This window comes from Lacerta agilis, chromosome 1, assembly GCF_009819535.1.
Source record: "Lacerta agilis isolate rLacAgi1 chromosome 1, rLacAgi1.pri, whole genome shotgun sequence".
Taxonomy (NCBI): Eukaryota; Metazoa; Chordata; class Lepidosauria; order Squamata; family Lacertidae; genus Lacerta; species Lacerta agilis.
Genome location: NC_046312.1, coordinates 46,531,989 through 46,545,013, shown reverse-complemented (window position 1 = coordinate 46,545,013; position 13,025 = coordinate 46,531,989). Strand labels below are relative to the sequence as shown.

The 13,025-nt window shown below is 44.1% G+C and overlaps 1 protein-coding gene across 2 annotated transcripts; it reads left to right on the top strand.

Moving 5' to 3' along the window:
- The first annotated feature begins 3,100 nt into the window (after positions 1-3,100).
- Positions 3,101-11,331, top strand: PIGH (phosphatidylinositol glycan anchor biosynthesis class H). 2 transcript variants are annotated; one of them, XR_004426484.1, is made up of 5 exons: positions 3,101-3,363; positions 7,795-8,004; positions 8,565-8,648; positions 8,739-8,910; positions 10,345-10,445. XR_004426484.1 is itself a non-coding variant. In XM_033147311.1 (4 exons), the coding sequence occupies exons 1-4, from the start codon at positions 3,184-3,186 to the stop codon at positions 10,423-10,425; spliced, it is 555 nt and encodes a 184-aa protein (XP_033003202.1). In that variant the 5' UTR covers positions 3,104-3,183; the 3' UTR covers positions 10,426-11,331. The 2 variants fall into 2 exon arrangements, 1 of the variants encoding a protein (XP_033003202.1); XM_033147311.1 differs by lacking the exon at positions 8,739-8,910 and having other exon boundaries at positions 3,104-3,363; positions 10,345-11,331.
- The last annotated feature ends 1,694 nt before the right edge of the window (positions 11,332-13,025 follow it).

Genomic DNA, 13,025 nt, shown 5'->3' with positions numbered 1-13,025 from the left:
CCGCCTCTATCGCCCCCGCCCCCCAGCTCTAGGTCCCCGAGATAGGGAACAGGGCAGCCGGAGCCAGCCAGCTCTCCGATTACCAAAATTGGCCGCCTTCCAATAAAGAGCCCGGGACCACTTCCTGTCTCTCGATTGCCATCTCTTGAAACGTCCTCGAGCCAGTTCCTACCCGGCTCCTTCTCTTTTCAAAGTTTCGCGGTCTAATCAAAGCATACTGCCTAGTTCACAAGAGAGAGAGAAAGTACCGCCTCACAATTTTTCTCCTAGGGAAACTAACGATGAAAGGGCTCGACTGACGTGGATCATCTTAAGACAGACTCTGCTGTGAAAAGCGCAGAAGCCGCTATTCTGCAGCGCCCCCCCCCCGCAACAACTTGGTCTTGCCGGCTGCCACGCGCCCATTCTGACACGCGCGCGCCACTCCTGAGTCACACAAAAGGGCCTGGAACCGGCAGCGCGCAGCATTCCGGCCCTGCCATTGCCCCAGTTGTGAACTCTCCCTTGCGCACTCGAAGCACCCTCCCAGCTCTCCTGGCTTAAAGGAGTACCGATCACTAATAACAAAGCGGAGCTTTCCTGTGTATTAGCCTATGTTCTACAAGAGATCGTTCTGGATCGTCTCCAAAGAGCTTAGCCATGTTGGCATATAAACAGGATATCATAGAATTGTGGAGTTGGAAGGGATCACAAGGGTAATCTAGTCTAACCTGCTGGACCAGAACCCATGGCCCTGAGATTAAGAATCTTATGCTCTGCCAACTGAGCTATCTATCTATCAATCATATATCCAGTGCTTTTTTTCTTTAAAAATGTTTAGGGGTACTCTCATTGTCCTACTCATATTGAAATACTGTCCCTCAACGAGGCCAAACTTAGATTCACAAAATGTTTAGGGGTATGCATACCCCTGCGTCCCCCAAGGAAAAAACCCCATCTATCTATCTATCTATCTATCTATCTATGTGTCACTCAAAAGGAAGTCCTACTGGTTTACTCAACCAGGTTTACTCCCAGAAAAATAGTGTAGCATTGCAGCCTTGGTATAGTTCCACAAACTTAGTTTTCTCTAGATGATATCATACTCGTAATTCATAGGTTCCTCTGAGTTAGATAAGAATATATGAAACTGCCTTATATTGAGTCAGAACAATGCACTCTCCAAATCAGCACTAGATTCCTCACTTCATGGAAACCTACCATTCAGGACATGGAAAAACACCAGTCAATCCTATAATTATCATGATTTGCTAGTGGATAATTCAGAATAATTTAAACAAACCTACCCTGTGTAGGCTATAGCTCAGGGTCTGGGAAGCTGTCACCCTCCAGATGTTAGCTGTGTACACTGTGTAGATTTAAAGCTTATTTAGAGCACATCTTCCCCAAAGAATCCTGAGAATTGTAGTTAGTTAAGGGTGCTAGGAATTTTGTTTAAATTGTACATTGGATATTTTATTTTATTTTGTTCATGTAAATTTCCAAGAACATGAATGTATTTTATGTTCTTTTTCTGGTGAAGAAACAACCTAGACTTGTTAAGTATATAAAACAGACAAGATAGAAATTGCATAATAAGTGCAAAACATCTATCACATCATATCACACATTTAAAAAATCACAATTAATAGAAAACCTGAAACAACAGAGCAATATAATGAATTCCGTAAGTCTATATGCACTTAATATAGAAACTGATAGATGTACTAATGCAACTCTGAGGTTGCTGTTTGGTGTAAATAGCAAGTTTGATTCTACTCTAAACAATGAAGGTAGCCCTTCTATTTGTTTTGTCCACGGGAGAAGATTACAATGAATAATAGTGAAATCCATGTTTACCTGGAAGTAAGTCCAACTGCATTCAGCAGGTCTTACTCTTACATATAGTATTTCTGCACATAACTCTAGCTTTCCAGGAACATCTGCACGCTAGTTGTCCCACAAGAAAATACTTATGTTTCGTCTCCAATGAGCTCCTGATTTAGTTAAGCTGGGGCTGACACACAGGGTGCAGGAGGAAAGGGGTAGTTACCCCACCCCACCCCAAAGGAACCATAGCCCCTAGATTCCCTGTTTGTTTTAAAAGGAGAGCAAGTTTTGCAGAAACTGAGGCATGAGGAAGTGTCCAGGCATTATTCTTCTAACTTTTTTTGTGAGACACTAGCCTACTCTTTCAGTGTTTTATTACCCCGCTCAGGGCAGGATTTAGGTTTGATGAGGCCCTAATTTACTGAAGGTAATGGGGCCCTTTATATGTCCAGCTGTCCTCTGTCAACAACAAATTGTGGCTTTTTTGTGTGTGTTGAATATATGCTATATGTTACAGGTGGGTAGCCGTGTTGGTCTGCCATAGTTAAAACAAAATAATAATAAAAAAATTCCTTCCAGTAGCACCTTAGAGACCAACTGAGTTTGTTCTTGGTATGAGCTTTGGTGTGCATGCACACTTCAGATGTGTATCTGAAGAAGTGTGCATGCACAGGAAAGCTCATACCAAGAACAAACTCAGTTGGTCTCTAAGGTGCTACTGGAAGCATTTTTTTTATTTTTTAATATGCTATATGGTAATTTATGGACCTAATAGGTATCTTAAAGCCATTTGCACATAACAAAATATGTATTTTATAAAAAGTAATTGCTGAACTGAAATACAATTAAGATGTAGAATATTATAGTGAAATACAATTTTTAAAAAGTATATTTGGGGGGGGGGCAAGAGAGTGGGGCCCTAAGCTATAGCTTGTTTAGCTTATACGGGAAAAAAAAAATCGCGGGGAATTTGCTTTTTCTTCCGAGAGTCTACTTGATATTCTTTGCCACCGTATTCGCCCGAGAATCAGCTAGAAGAATTGGACTAGAATGTACATTTTGCGCGTCTTTTTGCGTCCCAGCCATGGTCTGGGCCCTGCCGAAGCGGGACCAGACAAATGGCCGACTTAGGTGTAGCCTGGGAATGAAAAGGAAAGCGCGGGCACGGACGGATATCATGGGCGAGGCTCGCAGAGAAACATCCCCTCCGCGCTCGCCGGGCGGCCAGCACAAGAGACAGCTCCTCGCCGAGGAGGAGGAGGAGCTTCGCCACCATCGAGTTGGTCGGAAACTAGAGGGGAAGGCAGGCCGGAGGACGGTGGTAGTCGCTCTGCGCGCCTGCTGGGGCGTTCTCGTCGCTCCCTGGAGTGGGGGATGGCGGAGGAAGAGGGGTACCTGGCCCTGTCCGGGGAGCGCATCACGCTGCAGCGCCTCCACCACAGCGCCTCCTGCCGGGAGTTTCAGGTGCGCTGCCCGAGGCTGCAGCTGCGTTCGCTCAGCGCCGTCACGTGCTCCGTGTGGCTGGTGGCCTACGGGCTCTTCGTCCTCAGCCAGGTACGGAAGAGGCCTCGGCCGCCTTTTTCCTACGGGCTCCGCCACGTGCCGGTGGCTCAGGGACGGGGACTCCTAAACGTCCCTCTTGAGGGGCGCCCCCATGTATTAGAGCAGCCACTTAACCCCGCGCCTCTTCCGCCCCCCCTCTTTCCCCTGTGTATGGCAGTGAGTTCCATTTTATCCAATGGGACTCACTTCCGATTCACGGTGCATAAGGGTTGCAGCCATGCAGCGCAACTCTTTGTGCACAATTGCTCAGAAGGCGCCAGGCGGAGACGTCCTTCTTAGTCTCTGTCGACTTCCCACGAGCATCTGGTTAGGCGGCGAGAGAACAGCATGCTTGACTAGATCCAGTAGCGCTGTTCTTTTATGTTTATCCAGTTTTGAGATGCGGTTAACCCATGGAGATTTCAAAAGGGATGTGTGGCCCTTTTTGCACATTAATCTCCACAGTAACTATGAATAAGTTCCTTCTGCTCGCCAGCAACCCCATCCCTAACAGTGCAGACCTGTGCATGATGCTTACTCGGAAAAAGTCTCAATAGGCTTAGAAAATTGCACTAGAAACCTCTGACTTTGTGGGAGTCTATGGAAGATCTAGTCCTGTTCCTAGAATAGTATTTATCTCTGACACATAAATATCATAGCTCTAGGGAACCGGAGTCTGTTAGTAAAAGGTAGAGATGAACAGATAATATTTGGTGTACTGAAGGGAGGATTCCAGGCCAATGGAAAAATACAGGCTAAGCTCCCTTTCCAAGCTAAAGCCTCACCTCAGATAGAGGCTGTTAATATGACGAAAGGTGTGTTGATGGCCCATCCCAGAGAAATCCTTGTCTGTGCAAAACAGTTGTGATGCTTACTGTGGGCAGAGAAAGGTTTAGGATTAAAAAACGGGGGAGGGGGCAGGCTGTGCTCACAGGAAAGATGTGCCTTTTAAAAACTAGGCTTGGAATAGCAGACAGATGGAGAGGTGTTGCTTGGAGCAGGGGGCACCTGGGATCAAACAAGGAAGTAGAGAGAACACCACGTGGGGGCTGAAGGACGGCAGCTATGAGAGCTGACTGGGAAGCAAGAACAAAGGGATGGTGCTTAGGATGGCTCTGGCTGCAATACTGGGCTGCTATTAAGAACAAGCTGCTCTTGAAATGTCTTGAAATGAAAATGCTGTAAGATCTACACCCCTTTCATATAAACTCAGTTGTGTTGTTCAGTCGTGTCCGACTCTTCGTGACCCCATGGACCAGACCACGCCAGGCACGCCTGTCTTTCACTGCCTCCCGCAGTTTGGTCAGACTCATGTTGATAGCTTCGAGAACACTGTCCAACCATCTCATCCTCTGTCGTCCCCTTCTCCTTGTGCCCTCAATCTTTCCCAGCATCAGGGTCTTTTCCAGGGAGTCTTCTCTTCTCATGAGGTGGCCAAAGTACTGGAGCCTCAGCTTCAGGATCTGTCCTTCCAGTGAGCACTCAGGGCTGATTTCCTTCAGAATGGATAGGTTTGATCTTCTTGCAGTCCATGGGACTCTCAAGAGTCTCCTCTAGCACCATAATTCAAAAGCATCAATTCTTCGGCAATCAGCCTTTATGGTCCAGCTCTCACTTCCATACATCACTACTGGGAAAACCAAAGCTTTAACTATATGGACCTTTGTTGGCAGTTGTAAATATGTGTAATTAAACCATATTTCTTAAAAGACACTATAGTCTTCACCGCAGGGGCATAGGGAGCCACTTTGCCGCCCGCGGCAGCAAACGCGGGGGCACCTCCCTGGGGTTGGGGCGCCGCTCCCTAGCGCGCACGCCCTGACATCACGGCACACCCAGCATCCCAGGTGGACTGCGCATGTGCGGACATGCACAGTCCACCCAAGATGGCAGATGCGAACAACCGGCACCCCTCCCGACTATGTGACAGCACGGCAAGTTTTAAGGCCGCAGCGCGCGCTGCTGTTCGCGCGCTGCAGCCTTAAAACTTACCGTGCCGTTGCTACCCAAGATGGCGGGAGCGAGTGGCCGGCACCCTTGCCGTGCTGTTGCACGGTTGGGAGGGGTGCCAGCCGCTCGCGCCCGCCATCTTGGGTGGCAGACACAAGCGGCCAGCACCCCTCCCGACCGTGCGGCGGCACAGCAAGTTTTGAGGCTGCAGTGTGCAAACAGCACCATGCACTGCAGCCTTAAAACTTGCTGCGCCGTCGCACGGTCGGGAGGGGTGCCGGCTGCTCACGCCTGCCATCTTGAGTGGATAGCGCATGTCCACCCAAGATGGCAGGCGCGAGCGGCCAGCACCCCTCCCGACCGTGCGATGGCGCGGCAAGTTTTAAGGCTGCAGCGCACGAACAGCCCGCCCCCCTGTACCCTTGCTCTGCTTCTGCTTCACCGTATTTTGATTCTCATCGGAAACACAACCTTGGGTGAGCACCTGGAACCACTGGAATCTCATGCACTGCTACGGCAGAGATTGGGGGTGGCGTGCAACCTTTGTAACACTTATTTCCTAAATTAGTCCAAGTACCTAGAAGCATGCCGCCTATGATAATCATGCAGAGAATAGAGTACCACAGCAAAACAACAGGAGAGACCCTATCTTTCCAAAGTTAAGTTTATAAGAAAAAACTCCTTTTCCCTTATGGGGCATCCAAGAGCCCATATAGAGTCCTTATGTAGGTTCTCTATTGGTAGGAGAAAAATACAGTAGTACCTTGGGTTACAAACACTTCGGGTTACAGACCCGGAAGTAGTACCTCAGGTTAAGAACTTTACCTCAGGCTGAGAACAGAAATTGCATGGCGGCAGCGCAGCGGCAGCAGGAGGCCGCATTAGCTAAAGTGGTACCTCAGGTTAAGAACGGTTTCAGGTTAAGAACGGACCTCCGGAACGAATTAAGTTCGTAACCAGAGGTACCACTGTAACAGAGGCCAACTAGAGAATATTGAGAAGCAAAGCAGCTAGTAAGCCTGATCTTTATTAAACTGTTGCAACAGGGTGCTCACCCCCCCCCCCAACGCAGGAGGGAGGAGGGGCCCAGAACATTGGTGTGCAAGCTCTTATATAGACTTTTGAAATTGCCTACCCTGTAGCTCAAGACCACCCCCCAAAACATCGTACATACATCACAGAGTTGGTCCCCAGCAGAAATTTGAGTGTGTTGCTTCTCTCCTGTCTGCCAGGATACCTGATAATTCCTTATCTGATTGCCTTTTCTGGGCCAAGTTAAGTATGTTTCAGTGTGGGATCCAGTCTTGCCCTGCCTTCTCTGCTCTCTCATTCCTGGATTTAGAAAGAAGATTTTTGAAAATCTAGCATGGTTTGATTGTAGCAGCTTGTAAATTTACTGCACATCCTCAGTATAAGAATGTGTGTGTTTTAAAATAGTAGACAACAGGTAAGGTAGACTGCAATTCTGTATACATTTACTTGGGAGTAAGTTGTATTGAGCTTCAACAACCTCTTCTATAAAAGAAGGTCAATTACTCAGAGACAGTAACTTTTTGAACGAAATTATATTTTTAAATGCTGGAAATAAATTCTGGGTTGTGTAGAGCTTTACCCAAGTATTCATATTCAGGGGGAAGTATAGCACTTGCTGTGTAAGTTATGTTTACCCACCATGTCTCTGGATTGATCGGTTCAGAATTATTAACTAGGACTGCAATCCGATGGACAAATTTTTGGGAATGTCAACAATCCTAAGGCTGTGCTGTAGCTTACAAAAAGGGACATGTCAGGAAGATATTAAATTACACAAGAGTATTCCAGAAACAAAGAAGTACATAAAAAACCCATATGTTCTTTTTGGAAAGATAAAAAAGTGAAAAAAGTGTCCTGTGGCATGATATGTTCAATGAATGGTCTTCTGTGCCAGCATATTCTCTAAAATATCTCATTCCTCCCTATAGTTGTTAAAGTTGGTGCCTTTTTATATTTTTGGTACCCCATATTCTTACATTATACTAATAGAGTTTACATGTGCTTTTTAAATCATAATTGATTTATCTTCATTTACCAATAATACATATACGAACAGGAACCATTAAAATACAATTAGATAAACCGTGCAGGTGAGAGAGGTGAAAGTCCATTCTCTTTATTTTTATATTTATCTATGGAAAGTCTATTAGATGTCCAGGCCTCTTTTCTGTTCATTATGCTACTTCATAAGATTAATCTATGATTGATTTTGTTTCTCCCTCTTTGTCTTTAAGCATAAGGATGATTATACTTAACCTTTTGACATGAAGGGCACATGCATAACGCACAATTCAATTGCTGTGTATTTATGATCTCATTCCATATTGTTCAATAGCTGGAATGTTAGGCTGCTTCAAGTCCTTTGGAAGTTTGTCATGATCATGTCTTCAAATCAGTAGTTGAGAGAACAGGTCAGTTAAAGGATTTGGCCTAATGCTCTTGACTTGGTTTCTATTACAGAACAGTGGGGTGCTCTCTGCTGCTATATTTGTCACACTGATAGGCTTGCTTGTGTACCTGCACTTCGTGAAAATTGACCAGGAGTCTCTGCTTATTGTTGGCTCACTTGGAATACAGATGACTTCATCTTATGCATCTGGCAAAGAAAGTACAACCTTTATAGAGATAAGCCAGGTAAAAGATGTGGTCATCAATGAAGCCATCTATATGGTAAGCCTAATATGCCACTTCTTTTACTATGCTACTGATTATCTCGTTTCTTCAGTAACCAGAGGGCCTTTTTTTTTTTTTGTCTGGAAAGGATTTTCCCATGTCAGATGCCAAGGTGTTCTATGGTGTTGGAGCAACAACAGAAAGGGCTCTGTTCTGTTCTTCAGGACCAGCTAATCTTTCCCTTTGAAACTGTAACTTTCCCCTTGAAATGAGAGAACTCTAAATGGAATTTCACCAACAGATCTTAGTGGGAGAAGGATGGCTGCAGACCTGGCCCAACTGTGTGTTGGGGTTAAGTTCTTAATTCAGTGGGCAGACGAGTAGTGGGGCCAGCAAACTTCTTTGATTCTCTTCTCTGTTAGTTAAAATAGAATTTCTAAGGTGGCTCTAACCTAAGGAAACCTGGCCACTCTAGGATATCGTTATCCTTTCGTGAAGAAATGATCATCCTGATAATGATGTGGGTAGCGATTTCTTGTACCAGGGATGTAATCTTATAATTGGTAGCACAGAACAACTTTCTCATTGTTATATTTGTGTGTTGTTTGTTTTTGTAGCAAAAGGTTATCTATTACCTGTGCATCCTTCTCCAAGACCCCGTGGAACCTCATGTTGTTTCAGAGGTAGTACCATTGTTCCAGGTGAGTCCATCAAAGTGCACAGGAGTGTTAGAAATGGTAGAAAATATTTGTTAGGCCATGTAGATTCTGACTGTGGCCTCCTATTTTGAGAACTCTGCAGTGCTACACAACACTTTTTTACGTGATCTTCCTAGCAATCCTGGGTCCAAGAACATAGAGCAGCTGTTTAGTTTGTAATTCAGTGCACCTTAGACGCAGCAGTGACATGCTCAATTGAGCATGGATTAACTGCTGAACTTTCTGGATAGTTGATCTTGCCTAGGTAGGTGGGGCAGTAACCCTTGTCACCCTTTGGTGCATTTAAGCCCTTGCTTTTCTCAGTTATGTCAGCTCTAAAGAATACAATTTACCATCTCACTGAGCCAATTAACACTTCTATAATCACGTACTAAATTAACCTGTTTTTCTATGAAACTCTCAGTGGCAACCTTCAATAAGAGAGCTTCCAAATGGACTTTACACTAAGAGTTGTTTTCAGCAGCTCAAAAGGCATTAGGACTCAGAGAGCAAAGGGTGGGTGGGATGGAGTGAGAAATTACCGCAGAGGTTAGAAGTTAAAATACAGAAATATTTCTTAGTTTTTGGCCCAGCTCAGTAGTAGTAGAAAGTTAGAATTTTATGCCCTTTCTATTGTGTTAGCATGGGTTAGGCTACTATTTATTTTGTGGCTGACCAGATCAGTGAAGACAGAGTTTGGATAAAACTTAAGAAGTTAGGCCTTTTGAAACATCACTGCTCTGATCATTCAGACTAGTCTCTGCAGCAGTGGATGTTCTTCAGAAAGGGCAATCCTGTTTCTCCACACACACACCCCCTCCATACTGCTTATATCCTTACATTTTTACTTACAGAGAATGGAGAATTCATTTTCCAGCTTGCTTTTGTCCATCATCTCAAATCAGCCGATCTGCTCTTTTGAACGCCTAGCCAGCAGCAAACCAGGGACATATGCACTGTCTCCAGCAAAGAAACAAAACAAGCACATAAACCTTACATATGACATAGCATTTTGGTGGGGTGGCTGGTCCCTCCAAACTGGCTGTTGTGCCTTCCTCGCTCTCTCCTTTTGTCAGTATAGCCAATCAGGGAACTTGGATTTACATAGAGTAACTTGTAGAATTATAGGGTGGGACTATGAGCATGTGCTGCCAAAGTCAGGTAAGAGAGATCTAGAGTGTGTGTCAGGTGTGTTTGCCTGGGTTCAGTGTGTCTAGGTGCATGTATGAGAGAAAAAGGCGAGGGTGTGTCAGGTTTATGTGCCAGTGCCAGGTGAGTGTTTGTGTGCACCAGGTGTGTGTGCCTGGGTTAAATGTTGATGTATACATTTATGCGAGCAATCTCCCCTAATAAATTTTGTATGTCATTTTCACTAATATGTGCATTTTATGCACACTTTCTTCCAGTATGTGCATTTTTGTACACATTGGTTGAAGAATTGCATAGCAAAATTCAGAGTAGTGTGTATTTCAAAATATAGCTGTTTTGGTTTGTGTATTTTGTTCAGTAAGTGGGAATTCAGTAGGTTCAGATTAAATGCAAACAAAATCAAATTTCTCCCCCATCCCTAGATGAGCCCTTCTTTTTTTATTTTTCTCCTCCTGTAGCCATGCTGGCTTTGGGTGAAGCCTCCCTAATCTTTCAGCTGCAATTTCAGTTCTTCAGCCATTTGAGTCTCTCTTGTCTCCTTTATATATAGAGCTCCAAGCCACGTCTAGACTGCCTTGTCCAAGTGTACAAAAGCTGCCAAGAAATCCTGGAGCAGAGGAAGACATATTGACACCAGTTTTTTAAAGTGAAGTCTTTATCTGGGTAGAAAACTTGCTAAAATACCAAGCTTTTCTTTAAAAAAAACACAACCACAGTAGTTGGGAAGGCACTTGTTGCAAGCATGTTAATGGACTTGACCGTGTGGATAACTAGATGGCAGTGGATTCTAATGCACCAGAGAACTGAAAACTGCTAGTGCTTTCATGGGCAAGGACTGAGTATGTAATCTTGAATAAATGTTATGGTGGAGAAATGGCTAAACTGCGCCCCACACCTCCTTTTTTCAACATGACGTAAGAATGATTATAAACTTTCTGTAAATAATTAACTCCACCATGTGAATGGAAATCTACAGGGAAGGTTCAGCAGAAATGGGATGGACAGGGAAACTGTCACCTTAGTACAAGTATATGGAAGACGAGAAACTGATAACACCATTACATTATTTTCTAAAATCAATTGTGATATCTTCAGTGTCTGTATGATATTCTTACTTATGCACTCAGGTTTGTCATTAGCAATTGATATTATTTGATACAAATGTCTGCTAAACAAATCCTTTCACTAGTTGTTTTAGAAGCATTTTGCTGTATCCTGTGTTGTAACAAGATAACCTGTGTTTACCAAGTTCATATGTTGTCAGGACATTTTCCAGTACACATGGAAGATCTGGCCACAGTCTAGAGAACCTCACATCGAACTTCAAATAAAAACAGACTTCTCATCATCCAGCCAGACAACTGCTTTTGAAATTTAGGGAAATTTCTAAGCACTTGGTCATAGGACATGGAGAGGGTACAGAACTGCTTCCTCCCAAGGAAAGTGTCAGAAGTCATGCTGATCTCCCACAATCCCTAAGCTTAGCTGCCTGAATTGGTGGTTGGAAATTTGTCAAATAGTAAATGCCATTCCCTTATTTAGTTTGTCCTACTGCATGTGCTTCAGGCAGGTAACAACACTGATAATTAAGAGACCCACCATATAAGACAATCCTGAGTTAAAACTATCCCGAATCTGCTTTGTCCAGGCTAAAGAAGATCTGCCCCCCCCCCCCAAATACCACATAATATTCAGGCATGGGCTTTGGCAAGTCTTCCAATCAAGGGAGTTGCACGTTTGTGGAATAGCCTCCAAGATAATCCCTCATCACAATTTCATGGTACAAGTTTGGTGCACAGACTGCATGGGGTCAAAAGAGCTACTTGAATAGTTCCACAAATGCCTGCCAGATTTCAAAGAAGTGCCATCACGTGAAGAGGCCGCTGATGGAACTCATGCTCAGTTTCCCCTGTTGATTTCTAGGCAAGGAAGACACAAGTACATTCTTACTGAAGGAATGTGTTGTAGACTACAGCTCTCTTGTTAAAATGTGGAAGGACTGGTTTGATATCCAGCTGCAACTGTTAAGCTGCTCCACCAGCAGAAACCCCCATTATTTCAGTAGGATCTTTTGTGTTCAACTGAGAGGAAATAGGTCCCTGTGTTTGGCATAGAATGTTTGCTGTATCTGCTTACACCATCCCAAAAGCTACCGTATTTTTCGCTCCATAAGACGCACTTTTTTCCTCCTGAAAAGTAAGGGGAAATACCTGTGCGTCTTATGGAGCGAATGGTGGTCCCTGGAGCTGAATTGCCCAGGGGCCAAAAGCAGAGTGTGCTTTTTATTTTACAAAGAGAAAAGGGAGTGTTGAAAGGACCCCGCTCAGCAGCTGATCAGCAAGAGATCGGGAGAGAGATAAGAGTCCCGGCTCCCTTTCAGCCCCGCCCTCCTTTGTTGAATGTGCTGCAGAGGGAGGTTGTTTGTTTCCCCAGGACATGTGACTGGCTGATTAGATTATCTGTCTGCAAACAGTAGAAATGGCTCCCTTTCCTTAAGATTTTTTCAGAAATGTAAGTTAAACCCCATAAAAATGGGGCTTTTCCTCTTTGCTTTTCCCCCTTTGCAAAAGGAGCTTTGCTTTTCCCTCTTTGCAAAAAAGCTGCAAAACCTTTAGCTGATCCTAAAAAAAACCAAAAAAAAAACCACCCAGGGCTTTTCCCTTTGCAAAAAAGCTGCAAAACCTTTAGCTGATCCTTAAAAAAGGCCTTTTGCCTTTGCAAAAACAGCTGCAAAACTTTTAGCTGATCCTCAAAAAACAACAAAAAAACCCAGGGCTTTTAGAGGAGGAAAACCAGAAAAAAATTTTTTTTCCCTTGTTTCCTCCTCTAAAAATGAGGTGCGCCCTATGGTCCGGTGCGTCCTATGGAGCGAAAAATACGGTAGGTAACAAATAGAACAATGAAAGAAAGAAAAATCTCCTGCTTTATTGATAATCATAAGTTTATTAGCTTCACCATCATTGTATTACAGTACATCATAGTTTTTTATGTACAAAAGAGTAGCTGTGAAAACAAAGTCTTCTTTTTCACTGTTGTGCTTTAGCAGATTTCCAGCTAGGGGCACAGGGCTGTTCACAACTGAGTTTTATAAACTTTGCTAGAGTGGAATCCTACACATCTGTCATGGTTTCAATAGACAGTTTTCTGAATGCCAATAAACTATAAATATATAGTAGCATCATAGTCTCTGCATCAGTAGAGAGAGCTGGATTCAGGTCTCCCTGGGATCAA

Bases quoted from the DNA above. Each gene is read 5' to 3' on its own strand.
- PIGH (XM_033147311.1), top strand. From the start codon at position 3,184: ATGGCGGAGGAAGAGGGGTACCTGGCCCTGTCCGGGGAGCGCATCACG. The intron at 8,005-8,564 runs GTAAGCCTAATA...TTGTTTTTGTAG, and splicing joins TCAATGAAGCCATCTATATG to CAAAAGGTTATCTATTACCT. The intron at 8,649-10,344 runs GTGAGTCCATCA...CTTTATATATAG, and splicing joins AGGTAGTACCATTGTTCCAG to AGCTCCAAGCCACGTCTAGA.